At 46.5% G+C, this 27,269-nt stretch overlaps 10 protein-coding genes across 10 annotated transcripts; 2 read left to right on the top strand and 8 right to left on the bottom strand.

Annotated features, from left to right (window-relative positions):
• Positions 1–161: 161 nt before the first annotated feature.
• On the bottom strand, positions 162–2,023 carry N7466_003007 (Peptidase S10 serine carboxypeptidase; the record flags this gene model as incomplete). Its single annotated transcript, XM_057162404.1, has 4 exons — positions 162–1,048; positions 1,134–1,370; positions 1,517–1,732; positions 1,837–2,023. The coding sequence occupies 4 exons, from the start codon at positions 2,021–2,023 to the stop codon at positions 162–164; spliced, it is 1,527 nt and encodes a 508-aa protein (XP_057023519.1).
• A 965-nt stretch (positions 2,024–2,988) lies between these two features.
• On the bottom strand, positions 2,989–5,339 carry dus3 (tRNA dihydrouridine synthase DUS3; the record flags this gene model as incomplete). Its single annotated transcript, XM_057162403.1, has 3 exons — positions 2,989–3,073; positions 3,150–5,087; positions 5,146–5,339. 3 exons carry the CDS (start codon positions 5,337–5,339, stop codon positions 2,989–2,991), a joined length of 2,217 nt encoding a protein of 738 aa, XP_057023518.1.
• Positions 5,340–5,830: 491 nt separating this feature from the next.
• N7466_003005 (Ser/Thr protein phosphatase superfamily) lies at positions 5,831–6,643 on the bottom strand (the record flags this gene model as incomplete). The annotated part of the gene is made up of 1 exon (XM_057162402.1): positions 5,831–6,643. One exon carries the CDS (start codon positions 6,641–6,643, stop codon positions 5,831–5,833), a length of 813 nt encoding a protein of 270 aa, XP_057023517.1.
• A 442-nt stretch (positions 6,644–7,085) lies between these two features.
• N7466_003004 (senescence-associated domain-containing protein) lies at positions 7,086–8,659 on the top strand (the record flags this gene model as incomplete). The annotated part of the gene is made up of 2 exons (XM_057162401.1): positions 7,086–7,740; positions 7,806–8,659. 2 exons carry the CDS (start codon positions 7,086–7,088, stop codon positions 8,657–8,659), a joined length of 1,509 nt encoding a protein of 502 aa, XP_057023516.1.
• A 2,975-nt stretch (positions 8,660–11,634) lies between these two features.
• N7466_003003 (putative serine/threonine protein kinase (Kin4)) lies at positions 11,635–14,928 on the top strand (the record flags this gene model as incomplete). Its single annotated transcript, XM_057162400.1, has 2 exons — positions 11,635–12,957; positions 13,033–14,928. The coding sequence occupies 2 exons, from the start codon at positions 11,635–11,637 to the stop codon at positions 14,926–14,928; spliced, it is 3,219 nt and encodes a 1,072-aa protein (XP_057023515.1).
• Positions 14,929–15,727: 799 nt separating this feature from the next.
• On the bottom strand, positions 15,728–18,304 carry N7466_003002 (OPT family oligopeptide transporter; the record flags this gene model as incomplete). Its single annotated transcript, XM_057162399.1, has 4 exons — positions 15,728–16,171; positions 16,229–16,462; positions 16,533–17,947; positions 18,046–18,304. The coding sequence occupies 4 exons, from the start codon at positions 18,302–18,304 to the stop codon at positions 15,728–15,730; spliced, it is 2,352 nt and encodes a 783-aa protein (XP_057023514.1).
• Positions 18,305–19,687: 1,383 nt separating this feature from the next.
• Positions 19,688–21,384, bottom strand: N7466_003001 (uncharacterized protein; the record flags this gene model as incomplete). The annotated part of the gene is made up of 5 exons (XM_057162398.1): positions 19,688–19,998; positions 20,073–20,440; positions 20,505–20,864; positions 20,936–21,211; positions 21,266–21,384. The coding sequence occupies 5 exons, from the start codon at positions 21,382–21,384 to the stop codon at positions 19,688–19,690; spliced, it is 1,434 nt and encodes a 477-aa protein (XP_057023513.1).
• A 55-nt stretch (positions 21,385–21,439) lies between these two features.
• On the bottom strand, positions 21,440–21,774 carry N7466_003000 (uncharacterized protein; the record flags this gene model as incomplete). The annotated part of the gene is made up of 2 exons (XM_057162397.1): positions 21,440–21,623; positions 21,653–21,774. 2 exons carry the CDS (start codon positions 21,772–21,774, stop codon positions 21,440–21,442), a joined length of 306 nt encoding a protein of 101 aa, XP_057023512.1.
• Positions 21,775–23,137: 1,363 nt separating this feature from the next.
• N7466_002999 (acyl-CoA thioesterase) lies at positions 23,138–24,158 on the bottom strand (the record flags this gene model as incomplete). The annotated part of the gene is made up of 2 exons (XM_057162396.1): positions 23,138–23,971; positions 24,030–24,158. 2 exons carry the CDS (start codon positions 24,156–24,158, stop codon positions 23,138–23,140), a joined length of 963 nt encoding a protein of 320 aa, XP_057023511.1.
• Positions 24,159–26,054: 1,896 nt separating this feature from the next.
• On the bottom strand, positions 26,055–27,181 carry N7466_002998 (response regulator; the record flags this gene model as incomplete). The annotated part of the gene is made up of 2 exons (XM_057162395.1): positions 26,055–26,350; positions 26,413–27,181. 2 exons carry the CDS (start codon positions 27,179–27,181, stop codon positions 26,055–26,057), a joined length of 1,065 nt encoding a protein of 354 aa, XP_057023510.1.
• Between the last annotated feature and the right edge of the window lie 88 nt (positions 27,182–27,269).

Here is a 27,269-nt window from a genome sequence, read left to right as displayed (position 1 = left end):
AGCTTTTTTGTTTCCCTGGATCTTTTTGGTTCTCTACAACGGCAAATTTTATCAACATTGAACTTGAATATCAAACGTTTCCCATGAATACATGAATATTACCTTCAACATTATTATTTCAGAATGAATATATTGCACATCTGGGTGAAATAAGTTCACAATCAAAGGTGGTGGTCATTTCCTAGCAGCCACTGAACGTGACGATAGGATACTCGACCTTGATCTTGGGATTGCCGGTGACCCGCTTGGAAAGTTTCCGCAAACATCAAGCCACGTTCATAATGCTGAACTCCCATCAACCCTTGTGGACCATCGAAGCCGCCATATCCTTCTTGAGCATCAAATATCGCTGACCATTGCAGATCGGGCATTTCAATGTGAACTGGCGTGGTTGGGCGACTCTTAAAGCCCAGTTCTCCATGCCAGGTCATATTCTGAATTGCCAATAGGGTTCCGTTCGTGATGATTAAATAGTCCCAGTCCCCGTTGGCGATCAGAACCCGGCTAGTTGCCTCAATCAGACGAGGCAGCACAAGCTCGGTTGGATTTGGAGACTCGTCGTATTGCTGCTCGGGACCTGGGTCAGTGCCCACGAACACACTTTCAGTGCTGCAGAGCTCCCACTCAATACTCTCGGGGACATGCAGAGCCCGTTTGACATCCTTGCGATTGAAATAAGTTGTTTGCGATGGTTCATAAGCAAGATCTGTGGGAAAGCCCAGGACATCCCATAGTAGTGGGCACATTTGTCCTACCCTGTAGGGGCTCCAGCAAGGATTCGGGTTATATGCTTCATCGTAGATCATGTTGTATATGTCGCAGACAGAATAGTTCATGGACTTGGGGGGTTGTATTCCAGAGGCTGGGTAGGTAAGGTATGTGTCAAAGTAGTCCTTGTAACCACATTGTTCATAGGTGCTTTCTAGGTCGTTCATGAAGGATTGGTTGAAGTTGAACAGCTCAGCATGCTGCTGCACAAAGGGGTATGCTGGAAGCTCGGCTTGGATATAATCCCATTGACCGATACATGCATCATACATGAGTGCCCCTAGTCATATCAGTAGTCATTAGCGTGTGACCAAATATCAGGCCTGCATGAAGATGTAAATCAGGGGGGGGGGTTGATGGCTTACCGCTGATGTCAAAGTGTTCTGTATCATTCTGATCAAGCATGGCAGCTGATATATATGGCACATAACGGCCCGCATAACTCTCGCCACTCATGAAGATTCGGAAGTTTTTGATCCCATACAGCTCCTGGAAGCCTTTGAGGAAATACACGAATGAGTTGGCAATATCTTCTTCGGTGGTCGCTGTAGGTGTTCCAGTCGAGAACCCAGTCCCCACAGGTTGATCAACCCTGCTCAGCCCTCACGGTTAGTTTGTGATTCAAATCTCAAAGAGCACCTATATTCAGGTAGGGTAAAAGAGCACTTATGTCTCTATTAAACGACTTGCCATAACATGTTCGTCAAATTTACCCATGAATACTGGTTCACAACCGGCTCATAGGTACCAGGCAGCCAGGTAAAGCGTCCATTTTCCTGCAGAAATCCCTGCATTGAACTGCATCCAGGCCCACCACTTAGCCAGATGGTGAGATCATCGGTTGGCTCTCCGATCTTTGGCTGGAAGACGTAAAACAGAGAAGAGTTGTCACGGATGGGAATGAAGCCCGAATACATCTCCCCCAGGTCAAAATGAACATTGGGAAGGCTCTCTACCAGATGAGCTGTATGATCGACAATAATTTTAGCCCAGATTTGAATAGTTTGATGTCGTGCGCAGGTGGAGGGAATAAAAGAAAAGAGGGAAGTGGTCAAGCGCATCACATACGTTTAGTCTTGTTGGTCAGAAATCGATAGTCCGATGTGTGAAGATGCCCCGACGATGAATTGTTGCGGGTGTAATTAGGAGAGCGGCGGTGAATACCTCGATTCAATTGATTTGCTTCCCCGTAACTGACCAACAATGTGATCAGCAGGATTTGCTTCACCCATTGTATGAAGTATTGTGCAATCATCTGGACCGGCTTACCCTTTCTCTTTCCCAGTGAAGTGAAATTTGTGGGACTCTACTCGGTATTTGTATTCGATCTTGGCATGATTCCTATTGACTACTTGGTGGATTCCATCGCTTCAAATTTCAACTCTCAAGTCCCGAGGTCGGATAGTACCGTACTAGTATGTATACTAGTCCTGATCTTCAAGTGCGATCCATCGGTAAATCCCCCCCGATGAGCTGCCACCTTTCAAATGTTCCAACAAACCAGCCAACCTCATATCAAATCCAATTCCAGATGTCTGAAAGAGTCCGAAAGACAAGATACTTTATTCTCTGCTCTTTTTGTTCTTAGCGTCAATTTTGCTGGGGATTTTGTTTCTTTTCTTCTTCTCTTTTCGCACACCTATCTTGTGGCTGAGCTGACGATCCACTTTGTATCCGAGACATTTCCCGCTAGAATCTCCGCTACACACATTATTGAATTTCCCCCTGCATAAGTTAATGCAGAAAATTTGATTTTTCTAATCTGATCGAGATCGCAGTTTAAACATAAGCATGAACTTTGATGCCGTATATTGAGATCCATCCGAGCTATCGTGTGTTTTGAATATAATACGTGAAAACGACCAATCCCGCACGCGGTGGGAGTGCAAGTTGTACAGCGAAAATTAGCCCCCTAATTGCGCCATCGGGGCCCACAGATCAGATCAGATTGATAATCAACTTATATGTAAACAACAGCACTCAGTGCCGAGAGTGGTCCGAAGATTCCAAGGTTATTTGGTACCTCGCCTCCATTACTGAACGTTATGCACTTTGAACATTTGAACATTACATTTCCATGTTAGAACAATAATTTGCTCTCAAGGTCGGACTGGTAGTTGTGGAACGTTGATCTCGGTCTTAGATGACCCTCTATCGAGGCTGTATGTATGTATGCTACTATGTATATAGACATCACTTAATGGCAAATCTTGGTTTTCCTCACCCCTCTGCTTGATCATAAGAATTAGACTTATGCTTAGGCTCAAACTTGAAGTCCGGGTGCGCAGGACCGAGGAACATCTCGCTGCAACGTAATCAGTTAGTTAAAATTCATCCAAAGAGAAAGAAAAAGAGAAACAAAAGATAGAGAACAGACTTACGTGATCTTAATCCAGTCTTTGTAGTTGTCACTGCCCATCAGAGTCTCCATTTCATTTCGGCCACGCCAAGCAGGGGGTCTGTCGTTAATGCGAGCGGGGAGGTACTCCAACAGCCCGATGGGAACATAGCGATGGGCAAAGCTCAACCATTCCAACATGAATCGTCGAGTAGTACCAATACCATACTCATCAGATCCCCAAGCCTCCAGACCGTACTTTGCAAACTTTTCAATGTAGGAAAGACGCTCTGATGCAGATTTGTCAAGGTATTGACCTGTCTGGATTTCTTCGAACAGCCATGGCTTGATCAGAGCACCACGGCCCACCATGACTGAATCCACGCCAGAATTTTTTATGTGGTTTTCATAGTCTGTGTGTGAATAGCAGTCACCGTTGCCAAGGAAGTAAGTCTTTCCGGCGTTTGGCTGGAAACGAGCATCGGGTTCACGGATGGTGTCGGTGACAATGTCGGTCTTTTCATTCATGCGCTTGATCAGGGCTGCACAATCAGCGATGTAGCTCCAGTCTGCTTCCTTAGTATAGCGCTGCTGTCTGCTACGTCCATGAAGAGTGATGGCCGCAACACCTGGAGGACCCGCGTTAAGGATTCTAGATTCGTAGCCACCCATGATAAGACGCTCGGTGAGCTTCAACGCAGTAGGGTAATTATCTTTGACTCCCATACGAATCTTGACAGTGATAGGGATCTCCTGGGAAACCATGTTCATGCCGCGAAGAATTTTCTCCAACTTGGAGTGGTGCTCCAACAGAGCAGAACCAGCTCCATCACGGAATAGAAGGTCAATCGGGCAGCCACAGTTCAAGTCAATCACACGCAAGTGGGGGGTGAACTTCGAAAGAACCTCGGTAGCCTTCACGGCTTGCCAGGGCTTGTTCGCAGCAATCTGTGCGCCGAATTTGAAATCCTTCGAATTGTCGTATCCCTGGACCACACTGCTACCGTTCGTGATGGTTGGTGGGAGCATTTCCGATTCGTGGGCCTTCATCAAGGTCCACTCGGACTTTGCGCCTTGGATGAGCGGCATACTCATGGCCATTTCGGAATAAGTGAATTGGGCGCCTAGATCTGTGCAAAGTCGTCGGAAAGGCATGTTTCCTTGTGTCGTCAGAGGTGCCAGGGTGGGGGTTTCCGGTCCAAAATAGATGCGACGTTTCTCAGAAGGCAAGAAAGGAGGGTCTGTAAACTGCGCCCGTTGTTCCTCTTTCTCCTCTTTGGCCTTTTCCGCGTCGGTCACTTCAGCTCCGCCCTCGGCATTTTCATCTTCTTCGCCCGCCTTCTTCTTTCCACTGTGTAGATACTTCTCCAACTCCTCGCCCGACTTGTGAAGCCAGTCATTGACGGCATTTGCACGAATGGTCACTTCCTTTTTCCGCGCTAGAGCTATTTTATCCTCGTTGGCAATGATATTGACAAGTCCATCGTCCGTCGAGAATGGCACACGTGGCTTGGCTTTTGCCATGCGTTCCGCGTCTTCTAGCAAAATAAGCTCCTTCCGGCCATCCGTCGTTTCTCTCTCCTGCGAGTGCGATCCAACCAGACGACACTTCCATCCGGAGTAGCATTTGCCCAGGGCCTCATATACCGGGCAGATTCCATTGAAAGTCGTAAGATCTTCGCGCTTGTGTTCTTTCAGATACACCCGCAAGTCGTGCTCGAAGCGACATTTCTCATTAAATTGGCACTCCTCCGGGGAGAACTCCGCACTGAACATTCTCGAACCGCAAAGGCCTTTGGCGTCCTTTGAGCTGCCGAAGGTCCGGTTGGTATTTTGGCCAGTGTTCTTCTTCTTCTTTTTGTTCTTCTTGTTATCTCTGCCGTCATCTTCGCGTTCGGCGTGGGGGGCTGCTTCTGCAGCATCGTCGGGGCTAATCTCGGGTTCGGTGGGCCGGGGTTTGGGTTGAGATTGAATTCGGTATCTTCGCATAATATCATCAGGCTTGCGGTCATTTGGCTTTTTGGAAGTGAGATACATACTCTGCCTTGATAGGCGCAATTCCTCTATCGCGTGCATCGCCATTGTTCTTATTAGAACCTTCAAGACGAGCCTTCTTTGCGGGTGGCTCATCAGCGCTGGAACCGATGTCAAGGTCACGCGGAGGAACATGTGCCTCTGGAGCAGCATTGTTAGCCTCCGGGGCCGTCGGGGCCGTCAAATCCACGCCAGACATTATTAAGAGCCAGCAACGTTCAGGCTGGTATTTTTTTGCGTGGGTCCAGCCAGAATATTGGAGTTTGCAAAAAAAAAAAAGTTCTGCGGAGTACTCCGATCTACAATCAAAAATTCGCGAGCCGCGGAGTGGCGGGTAAGGTTTGCACTGTTTGCCAAAAAGCAACTCGATCTGGTTCAAATGTTGATTGGCCAACGTCAACTGGTTGTTCTTACGATTATGTAAACATTTGAATAGACCATTTGCTGCCTGAAATCTGAGGTCGCAATATCGCTCGACCAGCACTGTTGACCAACAACAAGACTTGAAGACTAGGTAAGTTCAAATGTTAGTGCAGGCAGTATATTCAAGCTCAGGCTTGCAGTGGCTACATATAAGTTTGAAACATAAGGAACGCAAGTTTAGTTGTAATTTTTACACAGAGGATCCATGGATGCAGGTGCGGGTGTGGAGTTGTGATATATGTACGACACTGGGGGGAAATGGGCACGTTATATATTGTCTATATGAACGACTTTCTCCACGTCGAATCTCTGTGATTGAGAAAAATAGTACCCACGCTGATTACTCAAGACCAATTTTTGAGTCGCCTTGTCGGTAAAATCAATATTGTAATGTGTATGACCGTATGCCCACAAGGACACTCGAGCATTCTTCCAGCACTCCTCCAAGGACAAATCCGTGGCAAATCCCGACGACAGTGGACTGTGGATATGTCGTGGGTCAGCAGCGCGTAAATCACCACCCAGAGGACTATGGTGGGTGAAAATAATGATCTTTCGATGGGGTTCTCGGTCTGCGATCAGTGCAACCTGGTCATTCAGCCACTTGAGGTCGGCCTCATGAGCAGCGGTGTGATCCTCGACAGTCCAGTCATTGATATAGTAAAAGTCGTTCAGGCCCATGCTCACACCGTCGCGGTGTTGTTCAGAGACTTTTGAGAAGAGCGTGCATCCCAGTATCGTCACGTTAGCTGCAAGGTCATATCGAGTTTGGTCTAAAAAGACAAAGGTGCCGGATGAATTATCTTGGGAATGGCGCTGGTTCAGAGAGGCCGAGAATTCCCAAATCTTTGCTTTTGTTTGCTTCCAAGTTGAATGATATGGTTCATGATTTCCCAACAGTAGAAACACAATTTTGAAATTCCGAAGCTGTTGTTCAACAAAAAGGAAGAAGCCCTCGTCGGTCACGGCACCTATGTCACCAAGAAGTGCCAAGAAGGGAGCCTGGGGTGGAATCTGGAAGATATCATAGGCAGCAGGTTTCTCCAGGTGGAGATCTGATACGATCTGCATGCTGGCCATTAGGAAAGAAAGAAGTTTTGAAATGAGAACCTTGAAAGGAGAACCAAACAATTTGGTGCCAAGGTCCAGTTGATGTACCTCTGTGGGGATGTGGCGCGGTGGTGCCCGTCATACAAGTAGTGAGTGTGTGGCGGTGCAATGACCCTCATCCACCTGTTATCTAAGCGCCCAGGAGGATTCATAAGAAGGACCCCTCCCTGGGCTTGGCTGGCGCCTACTCAACCTGGAACTTTCCTCATTTAAATCGATCAGGTCTATATCAAATTTTCCAAACTCCCCTGCATCTTGGTCTTTTACTTCAACCCGCAGTCTATTCAGTGACAAGTTACGACGTCATTCTCCTTATCCGCGTTATCGCGCCTTGAAATTGTGGGACTCACCCCCAACTTCCAAGAAGCATTCCTACAATTTACTTGGGAGTCGAAACGAAACTTCAGTCATCATGGCTGGCATTCACGATCCTCGATTACTATACAGCATCACGAATATCCGTGCCTTTCACCTCCAAGATGGAGAGGAACAGGAGTTGACACCATCCGGTCCGCAAACCCTCTCACTCCTTATGGTCCCCACCTCATCTTCACCATCCATGCCACCCTTCGCAACCGGTGCGGGCACCGAAACTCCCGAGGAGGATTTTTATCTTCACCTTTGTCTTCCTCCAGAATTGGACCTCACCTTACCGGCTACCACTCAAATTTATCATCAACTGCCCGATAGTTACTTGATCCCACGTTGGGATTTGGCCCCGGGTGCCTTCATACGAATCCAGTTCCCGGGGATCGGGTCCGGTCCAGACAAAGTGACCCAGGACGACATTGACACCTTCGAAACCATCCTTGCACAATGTACCGCATTTCTAGAGCGGGCTGCTGCTCCTCCCCAGAAATCGAGTGGGAAATCCCTCGGTCATACTGCTGCGTACAATCCCGCTGACTATGCGCCTGGTGAGGGGTATATCTCTTCCGAAGGTGCTGGTAATGGAACCTCGCATGGGAGAATTGTCCTCATAGACGAGGAGGATGGTAGTGTGGTCGGGGAGCTGGGCGACGCTTATGATGTGGTTGAAGATCCTGATGTGAAACCAGGATCCAAGAGTGAGTAGAAACCAAGCCCCTGCCCCCCGTTTTCCTGATTCAAACTAATGTCAATTCTTTAACAGGACCGGTCAACATTGAGCTTCCTAGTGAGGGTGAAGGCAACCGAGTCAGTATTAGCAATGTCTCAGAAGAGTACTTGGCCATGTCTCGACATCCTGCGTACAAGGACTCGACCATTGTGCAAACGTCAGCTACCGCATCTCGTCTGATTGTTGCGACCTCCACTTCCATTGCCAACGCTATCACCAGTGGTGCCGAAAGTTTTACCAAGAAAACCAAGCCCAATCAAAAGCCCTTGACTTTCTCGGATGCCACACATGCGCGTATTCGCAAGATTGGTAGCTTATCCAGCGGAGCCGCCGGGCTTTCCGCTCGCACCGTCGGACAAGTCGAGCGGGTGGCTCAGAATGTCGGCGCATCGCTGTCGCGCAAAGAAACCAACCCCAAGAGCTTTGACAAGAGTCGTCCGCCGCCAGACTACAAGCCCGGTGTGCTTAACAAGTCCATGATCGCCTTCTCCACGCTGGCCGATGGAATTCAAGAAGGTGCGCGGAGTATCCTTCTTACCGGCACCTCAGCAACCGGTGCGATGATTGGTCACAAGTACGGTGCGGAAGCTGGCGACGTAGCAAACAACCTGACCGGTGGCGTGAAGAATGTGGGCTTGGTTTACATTGATGCCACCGGGGTGAGTCGGCGGGCGCTCCTGAAATCAGTTGCCAAGGGCATGGTTGTGGGACGGATGCGCGACGGGAAGCAGGTGATGGTGGGTGGTGGTGATGGCGGCGAGCTTCCTCCCGCCCGTGTTGCCGAGACTGGCTCATCGACTAATCCAACGCCACCGCCCGCATATGGCGCCTCAGGGACCACGTCGCTCAGCGGCACGCCTATGAGTATGTCCGGGGGTAAGCGGTAAAAATGATTCGTTCCATGACTTCTGTAGTGGTTTCATTTTCACTTGTTTCTTATTGTGAGTTAGCGCTATTTTCCCGTTTTTTTTTTTTTTTTTTTTCTTTTTTTCTTCTCCTTCTTTCTTCCTTGTGGTGGTCTGGGGGCATATTTTGGAATCTTTCTAGTATCCTATGTTTATGGTTTCATCTCTCATCTTTTCACGATAGATGGGTGAATTCCCCGACGATGTAAATATTGTGATAGCGCTGGAATTACGATTTTTCCTTTTGAAAGACTCAGTCCGTAGTATCCATATACATAGTATACTAGTGTACATAGGTCTTTCCACGACATGATTGGACAAGGTTTCGACATCCATGAATGGTGGGCGATAGTATTTCCCAATGTCTTATGTTTGAAAAAAAAATTAAAAAATTTCCGGCAATCAATCATGCATATTAACCCGTGAAGTCGATGATCGCTCTTTTAGACCGCCGCTTGGCCGCAATTTTTTTTTAACGCTTCCTGGAAAAGGGAGGGGCTCGATTGGATGAGAGGCGCGGAGCAGCCCAATTGCCAACGCACCACTTGACAGTTGGCTTGACCGTTGGCCCCGCAGAGCCAATGAGGGATATTATGGGCTAGCGAGTTTGGGATTGACGACTCCACATCAAAGTGATATGCAGATATTGGTCCAGTACTTCTTTGATACTTTCCCTCGGCTACTTTGGATCTGTTTCTCTTCCCACGTTACCCGCAATACTTCCCCTCTTGACGGGTATAATACGCTACCGTGTGGATGCAGTGGAGTTAGGCAATATCGAACTAGCGCGCGGACCTCCCGAAATTCAGGTACAAGTCAATTGTAATCGGGAGAGTATTATTCAATACTAGTAATACCTGAGCTAGAACTACTTGGAATGAATCAATTACAACAAGATTTGAATTATGTAGCGTTTGGTTCGGACTCGATCCGCTACCCAAAAAGCCTCAAACATTGGAACCTTCAATGTTAAGCAATGAACCATGGTTGAGTAAGACTATATTCTTTGAGATAAAGAATTCCCGGAATTGGTTAAATCGATTTTCATTTGAATATTCAATGTTGCCCCTTTCATGGAAGTTTCGCCTCAAGGGATATACAATAAGCTACAGGTCTAGCAGTACTTGAGCGTATAGTCGGTACCTTCCATCAGACTACCGTAACATTTGAAAGTAAGCTTAGAAGCTGCCGAAGTCTAGATATACCCAAGATAGAGTGGACATGTGGAATATTGGACCGTCGAACATGATTCAACCCTGTGCAATTGAATCGTCAACAGCTACTCCGTACATACCCAAGTATACAAATGTCGATCATGATCTGGTGTTGTAAAGATCCAAACATTGAATGGATCGGAGCTGGGTTCTGGGGGTGTAATGACGATCGTCGTGAGCTAGTGAGCGAATCCACTTTTCTACCATTCGAAACAACCGGTTATATGGCCCCTTGAAACGGGAATTTTGCCAAAGCTTTGACCCTCTCTCAGCTTTCTGATTCCAGGGTTTTTCTGTTTTTTTTTTTTATATGTTTTTTTTTCTATTTCTTTTTACTCTCATTATGGGGCTTTTCCCGTTCTTCGTGGGTTGTTTTGATTGCCGGAGTAGCTCCGGCCCCAGCTCTCTCTCCTTTGTTCTAATCATAGGTTAATCAGCACGAAGTAAACAGTCTTCAAGAAATAGATGAATAAGTAAGGGGGCATGTATTCCTTCTTTTTTTATCTATCCTCCCCGTACATACAATCTGCATTTATATCAATTGTGGGGACCAGTTGATCATGACTGATCATGTTTTTTTTTTGTGCCTCACGGTAGAACCTTGGAATTATTGTAGGAAATGCCAGTCTCAGTATGATAATTGATCCAAACGTCAAGGTAGAAAAGCTATTCAAAGCTTTCAACCGTTGTGAATTTCTTCATTGTTATAAGCAACTTCTTTGTTAGGCAAAGTTGAACATTTAATCCCATCGTCATCCAAAAAGACGTGTCGCTCTTCATGACCCGCTTTTTCTGCTTTGGAAACCAAATCTCACTTCCCTCCTTTAACCTCCTCCGTTGTAGTCTTTTTCCTTTCCTGTTTCTTTTGTTCGCTCTTCTTTTCGGGGGTTGAATTCGTTCCTGTCTACCCTGTTTCTCTTCCAAGCTTCGTTATTCTCCATCCCCCTTTTCCTCCCCCTCGACTCTCAGGGTGAACCGGTGTTTCCCGCTACAATCTCCCCTCGCGCCCCCTGTCTACCCTGGATTCGATCATGTTCAGCATCCAACTTTGGTCTTGAGGTCTTGTCAAATTCAATCGCGCCTGAGACATTGACTTCCTTTGTTTCTACCCCCCCGGGCCTTTTTCTTTTGGAACAACGTGCGACCTGTTTCCCCCGTGGAATCGGAAAAGAGGGGACTTTTGAGACTGCTGCGCAGGTAATACCCTTCTCTTTCGTATTTTCTGTGCATTTTTACGCGTCTTCTTTCACCTGAACTCTATCGCATCGCATATGCAGCCTTGTATCTGGTGTTTGGTGCTATCGCTACTACTGCTTCTTGTTCCCTCGGGCGCGCGCGATTCAAGCCTGACATTCCTTCCTTCCCCCCGCCTCCCTTTCCCACCCCCCCATTCTTCTCATCGAATCTTCTGTCGAAGGTCCCTATTCCGAATAAAGTTGTACATTCTTCTTGATTGCCGATCGGAATTGCTTGTGGGGATATTTCCAGTTACTGACGCGCATGTCCTTAACAGTCACAGCTTGTAAGGCTGAAGGTCGACACTCAGCGAGTGCGACCGATCGCCCCCAATCACTCCCCAACATCTTCACACCAATCACCCTCGGGAGGGTGTGGTGCTTTGAGCGCAACCATTTCTACTCCATTGCCTTCATCTGCTCATAAAGCCGAAAGTTGCGACGTTTTCTTTTCTTTTCTTTTTTCTTGGTTTGCGCTTTCTGACTAGAAGGTACGTCGGATGCCTCGATGGGGAGACAGAAATTTGCTAATCAGCGCTTCAAAGCCATTATTCAGGCTGGTCCGAATCAACGTCTATCGGCTATGAGCACTTCCCACCAGCCGGCCCTGCCAATCTCTGCCCATGTGCCATCTGCAACCCACACACCTTCTCCCGTTCAAAAGAATGCGCGCCCGTATCCCGACATGTTAGGCAACCCTCCTGTTCCTCCGCCGAGGACCTCCTCCAACCGTCACAGCCCCAACGGATCAAGAGAGAAGGATAGCTCGCGGGGGAAAAGCCGATCCGATCGCAAGGAAAACCGTGACCGTGACCGCAACGGAAAAAGTCGATCTCGACGTGATCCCACCGAGCCGACACGAGAGACCGGGCGGTCCAGAGGAACTCCAGTCGCATCTCCCGCGGAATTGAGCATTGACGAGGGATCAAGTCTGGTGAAAGAGCCCAGTGCCGTCATCAACGCCGTCCTGGTGAGCGACCCCGCCGTGGATCACGAACGAGAACAGGTGCGACAAGCGGGCGCATCACCGGGGGCCTCCGCGGAGATGACCTTGCCTATCGGACACGATAGCACCGAGGACGGAGGCCGTGGACCTCGGAGTCGCCATGACTACGATAACGGCAATACCATCAAGCGGAAGGAAACCACTTTTGGCTCTTACATCCTGGGCCAAACCCTCGGCGAGGGAGAATTTGGCAAGGTCAAGTTGGGCTGGAAGAGGGATGGCAGCATTCAAGTTGCAATTAAGCTCATTCGTAGGGACACCTTGGGCGGTAACCCTACTCGTCTGCCAAAGATTTACCGGGAAATCTCGATTTTGCGTGAACTAGCTCATCCCAACATTGTTCGCCTCCACGAGATGGTGGAGACAGATCGACACATTGGAATCATCATGGAGTACGCATCAGGCGGAGAATTGTTCGATTATATTCTCAACCACCGTTACCTCAAAGACAACTCGGCCCGTCGGTTATTTGCACAGTTAGTGTCGGGTGTCGGTTATCTACACAAGAAGGGCATTGTGCACCGTGATCTCAAACTGGAGAACCTGCTGTTGGATCGGAATCGCAACATTATCATCACGGATTTTGGTTTTGCCAATACATTCAATCCGATTGACCAATTGGAGGAAGAGATTGAATATAATCTGACCAACAAGGAGTATGTCAAGCGAAAGCGTCTCGACAAATTGGGGCCTGATGGGCTGCGTCGTGGAGATCTTATGCAGACCAGCTGTGGAAGTCCTTGTTATGCCGCCCCGGAATTGGTGGTAAGTGATTCACTGTACACCGGACGGAAAGTCGATGTGTGGAGTTGTGGTGTGATTTTGGTATGTTTTCCTTCCCTCATGCGATCCCTTGATTTTGTTTGAATTGAACTGACCCTTCCCGTGTGCTGTTTATAGTATGCCATGTTGGCCGGTTACCTTCCATTCGATGACGACCCAGCAAATCCCGATGGTGATAACATCAACCTCCTTTACAAATACATTGTCACTACTCCTCTCACCTTTCCTGAATATGTGACCCCACACGCTCGTGATCTCTTACGGCGGATTTTGGTCCCTGACCCTCGCAAGCGTGCGGATCTGTTTGAAGTTGCTCGTCACAGCTGGCTTAGTGAGTACGCCCACATTGTCTCACATATCACTAGCAGCACTACCAATGTGGCAGACATCGCCAATACAACCGTCCCGACTGAATCACAAAACGAACCCCCACCTCTTGCCCGCAGTGCCTCTGTTCGTGAGCCTCCCAAGACAAGCCAGGGCAATGTTCCGGCCGTTGGAGGTCTAAACCACCACGCAGGTGATGTCTCCCAGGATTCCCCAAGTGAAAAATCCAAGACCTCTCGAGATGCAAAGCGAAGGACAGTGCAGGTTGAATATGTGGCTCCCCAGTCCCAAACTACTAGAGGGGGTGAATACCAAGCCGAGGCTTCCGGGTCACACAGCCGAGAGCCTGTTCAGTCCGAAATTGTATCTGCGGAGAGCTCAGTTAAGCCTGCGCCTACTAAGCCCGTCGGGAAGCCGCCAATCAACTATGATAAGCCCCTACCTACTCACTTCCCTCGATCCGCCTCCGATTACCCTGTGGCTACTGGAGCGCACATCTCTGCACCGCCACCGGCTCCGGCTGCGATCCCATCGTCTACCAGGCCTCAAACTGGTGGCTCAATGGCGTCGTTCAACACAGGCCGACTGCCTTCTCGTGGGCAACCGGTGGCCCCCATGGTCACTGCAACCAACACGGAAGGCCGTCTGGCGCAGCCAAAGAGCAGGCAGTTCGCATTCCCCCAGAACCCGGCGCAGTCCTCGAGCACATCGATTGGCCGTCCCAGCACCCAACAATTACCATCTGCATTCAATCCCACTCCAAGACAGGACCCACCGGCCAAAGGTCACAAGCGGTCTAATACCGTTTCAAGCATCGGCGAGAAGTTGTTTGGACGCTCAGCATCTCTTATGGGCGGTAACCGTAACTCTCAAACCACTGCTTCTCGGACGCGACCCAACAAACGGTACCCTCCTACCAGCATGAAAGAGCCGCTTCCTCGTGATGATTCTCGTGGGTCGATGGATTCTCGCCGATCCATGCAAAACTCACATACTCGCAAGGCGAGCGAAGCGGGAGAGGGTCGTCCTCGTCGCTTTTCTCTCCTCCCAGCTTCCTTCTCCTTCCGAACCTTCTCATCTGCTCGAGCCCAGAGCCCCGACGATACAGCTCAGACCTCATACCCAGTGGACAATCGCGGTCAACAACAGCAACGTCCAACCACCGGACCCACGCTCAGCCGCCCACGCGCAACCAGCTACGGAACGCAAGAGGCGATGGGTATAGTGAGTGAGGGACCTAGTGATGAAGTTCACAACGAGTCAAAGCCAAACGAGTCAGATCCTCTGAGTTACGAGGCTCAGATTGACCAGCAGTTCGCTGAGCTCGGCAATCGATTCGATCAAACTCAGGACTCTTTTGGCAATGTCTCTTCGGAGCACGTCTACGAAAATTCCGATGACCATTACTCTGGGAACAACTACACATATGGGTCCTCCAAACCCAACTACTATGATGAGTACAGCAGCAACACCAACAACACCTATGACAGCTTGCCACGGCAGTCAATGCAGGTTGGTAGGTCTGCACGAGGCCCGGGTGTTCTCCAGAAAAACAACCGCAAATTTGCCGATGCCTATGAGTATGAACGGGATCTTTCCCATCATTCTGGTAGCTCTGGTGCAGCTCGGAAGGTCATGGACTTCTTCCGCCGTCGAGCCAAGTCTCGTGCTGGTGAAGGTCAATAATCATGGTTCTTGTATCCGTTTAACTTTTGATTTTGATTTTGATTGTTTTTTTTTTCTTCTTTCCCTTTCTCTCCAAAAAAGAGCAGTGAGGTTGTTTGGGAAACCATGTGATACCCTGCTTTTGTTCCCCTTTATTGTATGTGCATGAAGCGAAAGTCTTCTTCATCCACCGGGTGTTTTTGATTGGTTGTCTAGCATGTTTCTTTTCCTTTGTCAGAATACATTTATTTTCCCCCATGTTTTTCCCTTAATGTCTTTTGTTTTCTCGATTTCTTTTCTTTTTCTTACTTCTCTTCGTGTGATTCACCTTTCCTTCTCCTGTCATTATTATCTCTGGCTGTAAAGTGGGACCTTACCAATATTTTTGTGTTCAGAGCATTATCTCTTTTTGGTTTTCTTAGCTTCCATCGCATCCCTGATCTGGTCAGATACTGTTTTGTGTCTGCCTTTTCTTCTATTCTAATCTTCTGTTTTCCACGGAGGGTCATCTTAGATGGTAATTGAACTGTGATAATAGTTTAATTTTTTTTTTCTACTTCTTCCCCCTTGAACCTTTGCTTAGCCAAGGTCACTACGTACTATCCTAGTATTTGACAGAATCATACATACTAGTAGCATTGTTCTCGGGTAGGAAGCTGTTCGATGCTCTAAGGTCTTACTCTCGTTTATAAAGTGGTAGGTATATGGTAGTAATATCTTCAACGAGGCTGGGGTCAGTAGGCAGGATGGAGTGACATGGTCAATGCATTGATAGATTCAATTCGATTCCCAATAGCTATGGGACACAATCCGATTTCCCTTAATCAGTATAGAGGCACAGGTCATAGTTCCCGTTGGAATTATTACCCCAATAGGTAGGGAAGGAGACCGAGTTTCCAGCCGCCCCGAACAATGCAAATGACATGATGAAAACGATGATCGAGGTACCACCATCCAACGCGGCCGATACCAGGTAGTTGTACTTGATGAAAATGTTGGGGTGGTAGCGTCTCAAGTACCACTGAGATCCAAAGCCGATGATAAAGAACGACATGATGGACGAGTTGATACCCACACAAAGGTACGAGCAATAGTAGATCATGACAGACGTGTTCACGTTATTCAGCCCAAGGGATGGGAACCGCTTGTGGAGGAAGTAGAAAGGCAGTGGCACAAAGAAGCCAACGATAATGATGATGCTGCACCACTGGTAGCGGGAGCCAATTGAGAACAGCTCGTGGGCTAGACCTCCCCATGCAACGGACTATAGGAACGCCGATTAGCCAAAAAATCTCGGTACTGTACTGACTTTCCGACATACCAAAGTGTTGTACTGCTGTGGCTGTTGACCAGACCAGATGTTGGTGCCCTCCACTGAGAGGAGAATCTCCCGTTGATTTGTAACAATGCTGTTCATCATGATATAGTTGAAAATGGCGCCAATGAAGGTACCAATCATTTGCATAGTGAAGGTGACTCGAGGTGCTAGATGGCCGTATTGAGCGAGCTTGAGATCTTGACACAGTAGAGAGCCTTGTGTTACAGAGTTATAGCCCTAGAAACAAGAGGAAGAAGTCGATGATTAGCTTAGAGGCACATGGAACACTCCTTGGCGCAATACTTACAAAAAGCGTGAAGTACATGTTCGCCACTGGATTTCCAGGTTGAATATATCCTCCAATCAATTGGACGATGGGTTGAATGATGAATGCAATGCCAGTTGTCGCTTGCATGGAGCCAAAAACCAGCAAAAACAACCATGCTACCAAGCATGAGACCAAGAAACCCCACCATGGTAGAGTGGAATCTCCTTTGTAGAGACAGATGAGAGCTACAACCACGGAGAGTATCAGAACACAAATATACCACCAGTCTGGAACCGGCTTATAGCTCAGCATCAGCTTGTAGTGCGGGTCATAATGCTCTTCCACGGGGTCAGGCTTCGCTTCTTCTCGCCAGAAGGTTAGATTCCAATTCTTAGGGTTGAGTCTTTGTGAGAGATTCTTCCAATGGAAGATCATCAGAACAGTTTTCATTTCGGTCCAGTTCCAGAGGAACATATGAACAATACCTGCGGATATGCACATATTGGAGGTCAAGATGTTGATAACGTAGGTGGCCGCAAACCATGGCAGCCCCACCGTAGCCAAGGCGTCTTGGTTGATGCGATTGTCGGAGCCAATGACCAAAGTTTGGTTCCATTGAAGCTGGTTTGCCATTGTGGAGTTTTCACTGAAAAGAACTTGGGATAAGAAGGGGAAATTCTGTGCATCCCATATGTTACCGTAGTAAACACCAGAAAACACTGCGATGCACAGAATCACGCCAACTCCTTGGCTAATTAGACTGTCAACGGGATAGAAAAGTGGAGAGTAACCTCCGGAAATGTAATCCCAATCAAGGCAGAGAGAAAACAGTCCCATTCCTTCGTTTCCACTCGCACCACCAAACACGTTAGTAAAGACAGCACTTTTCTGGTTGGCCAGACAAAAGATGCTCACTCCCGTAAGAATTGGCATGATCCACTCGGGAACAATCTCCCAGAGAAAGATGAGGGTAAATGCAATGCCGAAGACCTTGAGAGGTCCCCGAGTCACGGAGCGAGGGCGATACAAAGTTTCGAGCATGTTATTCACGGGGAGGTTCTGGGGCCACATCATGCTCTTGGGGTAGACCAATGTCTTGCGCATCAATCCACCAAATCCGTAACCCAGCATCTGGGAGGAGAATAATAGGAAAATCGACATTGCCCCGTTGAGTTTGGAATCGTAATAAAGTCGCTCCACGGCCAAAAGTTCGATACCGAGGGCGGCGGTACTGGCCGAGTTGGCCATGACGATAATCGCCAGATGCTCCTTGACGTTGAACGGATGAGGATTGAACCACTTCCCAATCAATCCTTTTCTTGGAATAATTATCGACAAACCTTCACCGAGGAGATATGCAAGGACGGCAACGAAGACGGTCGACACCACAACGGTTTGGGGTTTGAAATAGTAAATAGAAGAAATGGTGCCACCAAAAACCGCGAGACCGATACCTTCAAGTCAAACATCAATCAGTTAGAGCTCTGAGTAAATCAAGGAGGTTTGTAGGCGGGGAAGAGGGGGAAGATCGGAGGTGACTTGAGTGACTTACCCAAAAACCAGGTACGGAATGTGAAACAGTTCAACGTTGGATCATCTTTAACGTGAAGGGTGTGTGTTAAAATATCATCCTGGTTGGCTGGATGATGGATCTTCTCATCATCCTCCTCCTCTTCCCCATTGTCCACATCCACTGAAGAGTCGGCGGTAATATCCACGGGGATCTTTTTCTCTTCTACCGCAGGAGCGGCCGGGCTGTCATCTTGAGACGAGAGCTCATCTTGTAGACGATTAACCTTCAAATCTGTCATGACAAGAGTGTGAAGCCAAATAGGGATTTGGCCTTGAATTGAACCAGTTCGCCGTTCAAGGGAGCAATGGACTTATTAGTAGTTGTCACAACGGCGCTAGAAAAAGGAAAAGAAACCAAAGAAAACAGGCTAGGACCCCGGAAGGAAAGGTCCCAACGCCACTATGGATCATATTCCATGCGATTGAGAAAGGAATGGGCGAAAGTCCTTATCGGGCGGACGAATGGCAAATGCGCAGTTGTCATGAAATCTCCTGGAATCCCTGAGATAAAGCCGGAGACCACGGGGTACTCCGGATAATGTCCTCCATCCCTAAGATGGCACGAATTGCATTGTCTTGGCTGATCCACTAAAGCTTGTCTTTTCGTATGGCCCCGGGGACTATGCATGAGATGTCCGCCAATAAGCCTTCTTGCTGACTGGATAAGATGATCCAATGAGATGACAAGAGAGTATCTAATTCCTAATCTTATCCTGATTGGGGTCATTTGGAACACGGATGGCCGACGCGTCTCCGAGACTAGTCCGGTTTAGGGAGGTTAGCGCCGCCCACTAAGGCCAAGATGGCCAAGATGGCCCTCTGAGGGGGGGGGGGCACATGACCACTTTTTCAATCAGTGTTACAGACTGTTTTTTTTGCACTGGAATTTCAATGGTCGGCAATTTCTGATTTAATTCCCCAATCACTTGCCATGTTGGTCCTAGTTATGTTTTACTTTTACGCGAGGTTGGGAGGTCTGTGGGCAAATAAGCTGAAAAAAAAAATGTCCATGTCAGGAAGGTGTTGGCCACTTCCCCCACAGAAATCCGGTGATGTTCCAAGTGATCAGGATCTTGTAGGTGAACATTGAATGTGAGAATGCATGTAACCTTGAAATGAAAATCTTTTACTTTATTAGAAATTAATCTCGGAATGTACCTCGTAGATTGTAAGTACCATTCAAATGTTGATCGGGACCAGTTGACTACGCCAAAATGTCATCTACTAGTAAACAACATTTGCCTCTTTACTCCGTTGAGAGCCATCAACAATTCCAGACCCGCTTAAAAAAAACGCTTTAATTTTGGTTTAATTAGGGATAATATACGGAGTACGAGCGGAGTAGTTCGTATTAAGATCGAATGGATGTGGGATATGTCAGCCCCTTTCGATCTCATGCTTCCAAGGGTTTCAGGGGGGCTTCCCTCATGCACATGTGGCATTCTATTGCCCCGACTCAGAGCATTACTAGAATTCCGACCAATCGCCGAATAGGCGCTTTGACATCTCGATAATACCTTTCTCAACAGCAAAGTCCATCACAATCTGATTTCAAGCAACTATATGCAATGTTATATGTAAAACAAAGATATCAAGAAAATTTTGTAGCCTTCAGTGCACAACTAAGAAGCAACATATTGGCCCCCGCGCCTAAAAAGCAGCAACGATGCGGGGATCTGTGCGGAGGAAAAGGCGATCATCGCCTGGAATTGAAGTGTGTAACTTCCCGTAAAGACACTAATCGCTGCCTTTTGCACATTCTCCGGTAGACTCCCCATATCACCGGCTCTTTGAAGCACTTCATTCACCTGTTCAGGAGTTAATTTATCCGACAAGTGGCTTTCGAGTCTTCCATAGAGGATGTTGGACGCAATAGCCAGTCCTAGAGCTCCTCCCAAAAATCTAGCCTGGTTAAGGGCACCAGTTGCCGTTGCTATTTTATTGAATTCAAGGTCAGTCCAGTTGAAGTCTGGAGAGATTTTCAAAGGAAGAAACATTTTCAATTACCTAGATCTCTTGTTTCAACAACGAAAGGTACAGCCAAGGTCAGAATTCCAATTGTGATTCCCACACCGGCACCAGCAATGGCCTCATATCCGTACCCCTCTCTGGGGTATGTAGTTGTCTCAGGGAGTGTTGATAGAAGTGCCATTCCAACAGTGTGGAGAATTGATCCAAGAAGGGCAAAGTACACCACTGGTATCCGGAATTTGCGGCTCGCAAGACAAGCAAGCATCGTTGCGACCGTTGCCACAGCGGAGTATGGTATGATATGAACACCGGCTTCGAGTGGCGAAAGGTTGGAGACAACTTGAAATCTTTGAGCAAGATAGACAATAACTACATTCCAAGGACAGCCGCAGAGAAAGTTGGTCCTGTGAAATGCATAATGTCAAAAATTGTCAAAATGGGGAAACTCAAGTGCTTCAAGGGTCTCACAATAACATTCCCATCCATGCTTTATTATAAAGAAAACGCCTCGGGAACATTGGCTCAATCTCCGGCATATATTGTGGTATATACCATTCCCATAAAAAAAATGCGATCCACAGGGTACCCGAAAGAGCGAGAAGCCCAATGGCCGTCCTTGAAGACCAATCAAACTCTATGGTTGTCTCGTTCAGCACAGTGACCAATAGAAGAGAAGCACCGACAAGCAAAAAGCCGCCTAGAGCATCAAGCTTCTTGAATAATGTAAGGCTTGGTAGTAAACAAGACAATGGCTGCGGTGTGACAGTTCCAAACGAAGATGGGAGTCCAACCAACAACATCAATACTGCCAAAGCTCCAGGTGGAATACTATAGCATGCCATAACTGTTAACTCATTGTCTTTGGGTCATATAATTTGGTTGGTATATTTAACACTTACTGGATATAAAAGGTCCATCTCCAAGCCAAATTCTGAGCCAGTAATCCACCAAAGATGGGCCCAGTCAGAGATGCAAGTGCAATCACAGTGGCAACCATGGCACCGTACAATGGTCTCTCTGTCTTTGGGCTAACCTCTTTAAAGACAAATCTCAGTAAGCTTGTCCTTGAGATGAACTTGATAAAAGCTTGCCATTTTTGCTCACCATAAATGCATAAAATTACCATTGAGTATACCCCTGCTCCTCCAACACCTTGCAGAGATCGACATATAATCCTTTCAGGGCGTCAGAATGGGTCGCTGACAAGTTAGGTACCGTTTCTAACTCACAACTGATTCATATTTCGAGCCAAACCACACCCAAGCGAGAAGGCCAAAAATATGATATTTGCAGCAATTATAGTTCTCTTGCGGCCAGCTATATTGCTCAATTTTGTCCATTGAGACATGAATGCTATCGATAAATTCATCAGCTGGAATGATATTCTGTTGTGCCTTTTTATTTTAATTACCGGTATAAGTCGTCAGGAACGCGGTTACAATCCAACCAGTTTGCTGAAATCCGTTGAGATCGTTTGTAATGCTTATGAGTGCTGTGCTGACAATTGTCACCTCAAGATTGACCAAATATAGTCCAGTAAGCAGGCTAGACTTGGTTAGTAGATTTAGAGCAGCAGAGCCTTTCAAGCTTGGAAGGAGCAAAAATTCTATACATACCCGGTCATGGTGAGATACAGTCGCCATCCTTTGATATGATCGCTCTCATTATCTATAGAGATATCGGAGGAAATTGTGTCTGTAATGTCCCCATCCTGTATCTCAGACTTTTCATGGTCCATTGTGAGAAGTGATGGTTTTTTTTCTGACAAAACAGATATCCGTTCTGCTGGAAATTGGAGATTGAAAATTGCACCTACTTATAAGTAGTTTCAATTATAATTCATCACCACAGATGTGCATGGATGCCTCGATCGGAGGCCTCGAAAACGGTGACGCAAAAACACCATTATCCTACACAGTGTTACTGTGCCACAAGCTTGATCTCTAAAAATCTCATGCAAGGCACTGTTTTAGGAAAATTTGGGCTATCTTGAAGTAATTTTGATGAATAATCCCTGATATATGATCGCCTTTCTGAAGTTGTGTAACCACAGTTTGATATGCCGGCATTTCAGTGTGGATATTCGTGAATCGTACATCACTGCAGTATACGATCGTATGAACAGTAGCAGGATGCATGAGTTTCTCGATCTATAATTTTTGTCCAGGTGGACGAGAGTCATGATCCATGGAGACCATTGTCATTCCGATCTTGGTAAAACTTACACATGCATGCTTTAAAGGGGCGAGTCAAGACAACAAAATGTCCAAGCACACAACTAAATCCTTAGTACTTGCTATATAATTATTGCCACCTAGGCAATTGGCGAATATTTTTCCTCTCCAACAAGTCAACGACCGGTTCCAATGGTTTCATTTATTAGGACCCACTGGTGAGGCTTTAGTGTAACTAGTGAACAAGATCTTTCAAAATGTTCATTCAATGTTGACTAAACCGCGCTTTAAATCGAGAATTCATGACTCAGGTCCATATGAGTAAATGTACCTCCTTGCATAATATTTTGGCCACCAGCGTTTGCCACACCGAACTAGAAATCGATATATTCTTCCGTAAATAGATAAAGTAACATTAAGTATACTTACTTACCGTTCTTAGCTTGTCATGGGGCGATAAACGAAAGATTAAAGATAATCCTCGACAGTGGATCAATTTACAAGGAAAGAAAAGCGGTCGTTGTAGATGGAAGAAGATATCACGACCGGCTTCGTAGCTCCCACATGCAGTATATGTATATGTTTTGGAGTTCATGATACATAGCAAAGTGTTTTACAGAACGCCCCTCTCCAATGAATTTCAAAGTTTGAACCTGAATGTGTCGAATTCAAATATTTTCAAATGTTGCTGGCTTCAAATTGATGTTCCTACGCCGGAACCGTGATACACATGTGCAGAGTCAAAGTACCTTTCCAAGGTTCTTTTATATTTATGCTAACTAAATTCCTATTGCTGAAACATTTCTCACAGACACATTAAATCAATTGTTTGAAGTTATCCATCAATCTAAATAAAATAATCCTAATCGTAAAGCGTTATGCACTCAAGTTCTGTGGTAAAAGAGTACAACATAGAGTCATCGCTCCTCAACGCTTAGAAAAGAAGACTTTCTCGCTCATATGAAAAAAAGAGCACCCTTCATCCAGGGCATTAAGGCGCTCGGCGACGTGATAGCCCGCTGATCTTGTTCTTTCAATGCTCTCTCCAATCTTGGTCATACAATCGTCATGAAGCTTCTCGTCCTCCTTGGACATTTGTGAGAGTTCGCGATTAGCTGCAAGTTCCTGGCGAGGAAGAAGGCCACAATCAACTAGGAACTGGGCAGGAGGAACGGTCTTTCGACCCTTTTTAAAGACCATCTTCGCCATAGCAGTAGCAAAGACGACAGATCTGGAGTTCTCACCCTGATTGACGCATTGTGATTCTGCCAAATCTCCCAAATCCATTTCGGGATCACACTGTGAATTTCTGTGGTCACTCATATAGATAGGCTTGCAATTTCCTCTGTCCACAAAGTGCGAAATCAGATGCAACCATTTGTCATCCCATGACAGTATACGAGTGCATATTTCATACTTCTGTCGAGGACGAATGCCCCTGTGGAATGTAAAGTTTACCCCAGCAAGGGCCGGATAAAATAACCCAATTCCAGCATCGCGTGTTTGGGTATTGACGAAAGATAAGTCGCCCCACTTCTTTAAGCCAACCCGGAAAAGGGAGCACATGTGGTAGTTTCGGGCCACATCAAAGTCCGTAGCGTAGGTGGAATTGGTCTTGTGGCCCATGATATCTATCTCGCCAAGTGGTGTACTTGATGTCCATATAGTCGGCTGAAAGATAGTCGGGACGTTAAGTGTAGTGAGAGGAATAGGCTTGTTGTTCAATTTGCTTCGAAAGACATATGAGTAGAAACTTCTCGCCTGGACTTGATTTAGTAAAGCAACTTGATAATTTGTTAGATTGGGGGTTTTTACTTACATGCCAGGCCAGCGGAAAGACCTTTAAACTCAAGACAAAAAGAAGAATGTCAAGTAGAGTCTTGACAAATTGGAGAATTGATTCCAGTGCCTGAGTAAATAGTTTCTCAACAGAGCTAATGATTTTCATTGTCAAGAATAGGATGTCGGAACTTAAGATTTTTTTCCCCTTGGTCGTGGCTCGTAAAAAGTGAAGTTCATCTGGGCCTCATCCCTCGTATAAATAGAATGGCACGACGCCCTAGAGCTGGACAACATGTGTGAAAACTTTGAAAAAGAATTTGGCATCATACATATGAGCCAGGCATAATTATTGAACTATGTCATGATTCCAAGGCTATAGACTTGCATTCCGCGTTGGGAGGACTGGTAGACTCAGTGGCTGTCTGTGGTGCTACCCCATAAACACTGGAATTATCAACCAGGAGTCCAAACTCGACAATCAAATTTTCACAGATTCCCCTTTGAGAAATACACGTGTGCGATTGAACAGTCGTCCGTTGTGGTGGTGCATTTTCTGTAGAATACACTGCATCGGGTATGTATTGATTTTATACAGTGCTGTATCGGGACGGGTACATTTCAATTTTGGCATGCACTGTATCGAGTCGAGACTGAACGCCAGATTCAAAAAGAAGTCATATTCAAGAAAGGTAGGTATCGACATTGAATCAGAAGTATGGTTACACTACCCGTGCACCACCCCTAGATCGCCGTTCAAACATTGAAATGTTGCTTGCCAATCAATAGATTTGCGCCCCAGACCTCGGGAGCAACTGCGCGGCTATTCGCCACCTGCTCAGTTTGCTATATGCATGAACATGTAAGTGGCAGTAAAATGCAAACCTATGAGATTGGCTAGGGGATATGTTTGATGTCAATGTTTAGTGTCTTTAGAGGACCCCGCCCAGAATTCTTTTTTGAAAACTGTTTGGTCATGGTAGTGTTTCCAATTGCGCGATTTGGAGAAGTTCGGCTTAGAGTCCCAAACTCGCCTGCTATAAACTTATTCTGGAATAGATATTCAACAAAATGGGGTTGTGATCTAGGTGAAAAGGATTTCCAGTCCATTCCTGTTGTGTGTCAGACACTATTATAACTCTATCTTGGGGTAATCATTCATCCATACGGGGCTGTAGTGTAGGGGTTATCACATTCCTTGTATGTCTCTCTGCCCTTACTCAAAATACATTGATCAACCCACTAACTTTGACCCCTTAGTTGCATAGGAAAGGTCCGGCGTTCAATTCGCCGCTGCTCCATATCTTTTTATAATTTTTCTTTTTTTTAGGTAGTATATATTTTCAATTTTGCATCGATAAGGTCCGACGTTCAAATCGCCGCTGCTCCATATCTTTTTATAAATTCTTTTTTTAGGCAGTATATATTTCAAATTTTGCACAGGAAAGGTCCGGCGTTCAATTCACCCCTGCTCCATATCCTTTTGTAATTTTTACTTTTTTTTTTTTTTTTTTTTTTTTAGGGGGGGGGATACGTTTCAAAATTTGCATCATAAAGTCTGGTGTTTGATTTGCTGCTACTCTATTTCTTCTTATAATCCCTTCCAAACGTTTTTTTGGGTGGTATGTATTATGAATTCTATATAATAGTAGTCTAGCGTTTGAATTGCTGCTGCTCTACATCTTTTTGTGATTTTCTTTTCAGATCGCACTCCAATAATACATTCATGTTAATGAATAGTTTCGAATTTCGGAAATAAAATCCAAATACTTTCGATATGAACAGGCCATCTTAGAAGAAAAGATGTGTTAGTTATAGCGTAGGCGCTATTTCCACTCTGTTTATCGCATGGGGTCTCAAGTGGTTTTTTTACCGAGACCTGTCAGCTCAACATTCAGTCCTTGCTAGCAAATCTCTACCTAGCAAGGTAAGGATTAAATCTATGGACGTTGTCACGGGTCGTATATCCGAATTAGGCCTCTGATTTGCCGGAAACTTGTTGCTGATTCGGAATCATGGGCTAATGAATTAAAAACTTCTGCGTACAATTCATCCCATTCCCTTATTATGAGTCTTTGGTGTCGCCGTTTGATTGACCGCCCTTCGACATTTTTCTTCCAGCCTTCAAGGAGGCCATGTTGATTCCCGTTTGACCCTCTATAACACTCGCAATTTTATCCAATCGTACAGGTTTCGTTAGGAACAAGTTCATGCCCGAGCCTATTGCGTCACGTTGGAGCTCAGCCTGGGCAACACCAGTCAAGGCAATAATGGGCACACGAGCAGGCAATTTCAAAGACCTTTCAAATGCGCGAATTTGCCGTGAGGATTCGAGACCGTCCATGACCGGCATGGAGATATCTATAGTATGTCAGTCAATACCTGCTAAATCATGTCCTCCGTCTAATATGGGCAAGATTTACCCATCAATATGATGCGAATATTAGAATATGATTCCTTGAACCTGTCGAGTGCCTCTTGGCCGTTTTGCGCAATGATGTATTCAAGCCCTAACTTTTTCATGAAGGCAACCAGTAACGATATATTGATGTGATTGTCATCGACAAGGAGGACTGTGAAAAGGACCTGTGGCTGCAGCGTATGTGTGACCTGAGCGTTGCTGTCATGTGCAGGTGAACCGCCTACTTCCGGTGAGGGGGGGATGCCAGGGGATACAAGTGAAAAATAATCTTCATCTGCTAGTGGAGACATGACTTGCTTAGGTGGTTCCGTGTGGCCCTGGCCCTGGCTTTGGTTGATTGACTTTGATGCACTCGTACTCCAAAGACCCGAAGAGGTTTTAGGTCCTGTATTGAGAGTGGGAGAAATCTGCCTCTTGAGTTTATCAAGGGATGAAGCCATCGGGCTTCCTGGGACCTTGAGTCCAGAGATGCGGCGGTTCTGGCGTTTTAGGCAGACTTCGAGGGAATTTGCTAGCTTTCTGGGCCCACAAAGCTGAGAAATAAACTCTAGCACCTCTGCATCTCCTCGTTGTTGAGCTGCTAGAAATAGCGAGTGGGCAGACCTCGGAGACGAGCATATAATAATGACAGGAGAGGAGAATCGTGCTTCTGGAGCAGGTGCGATGGCTTTGATTTCCATATTGCCAATATCCAAGTAATCATGAAGCGCGATGTAGAAATCACAGTAAGGGAAATTTGAATCCGACGGGGTGACAAGGACAACATCCATCTAAAACCACTCGCGATATATTCTTTCCAAAGAAAAAGATGTTGAGGTATGTATGTCGGAAGTCCCGAAACCTAGTATTCTAATAGAT

The sequence above is a fragment of the Penicillium verhagenii genome (assembly GCF_028828195.1).
Source record: "Penicillium verhagenii strain IBT 33310 chromosome Unknown utg000004l_segment0_segment0, whole genome shotgun sequence".
In the NCBI taxonomy this organism is placed as follows: Eukaryota; Fungi; Ascomycota; class Eurotiomycetes; order Eurotiales; family Aspergillaceae; genus Penicillium; species Penicillium verhagenii.
This window is presented reverse-complemented; position numbering and strand designations above follow the sequence as displayed.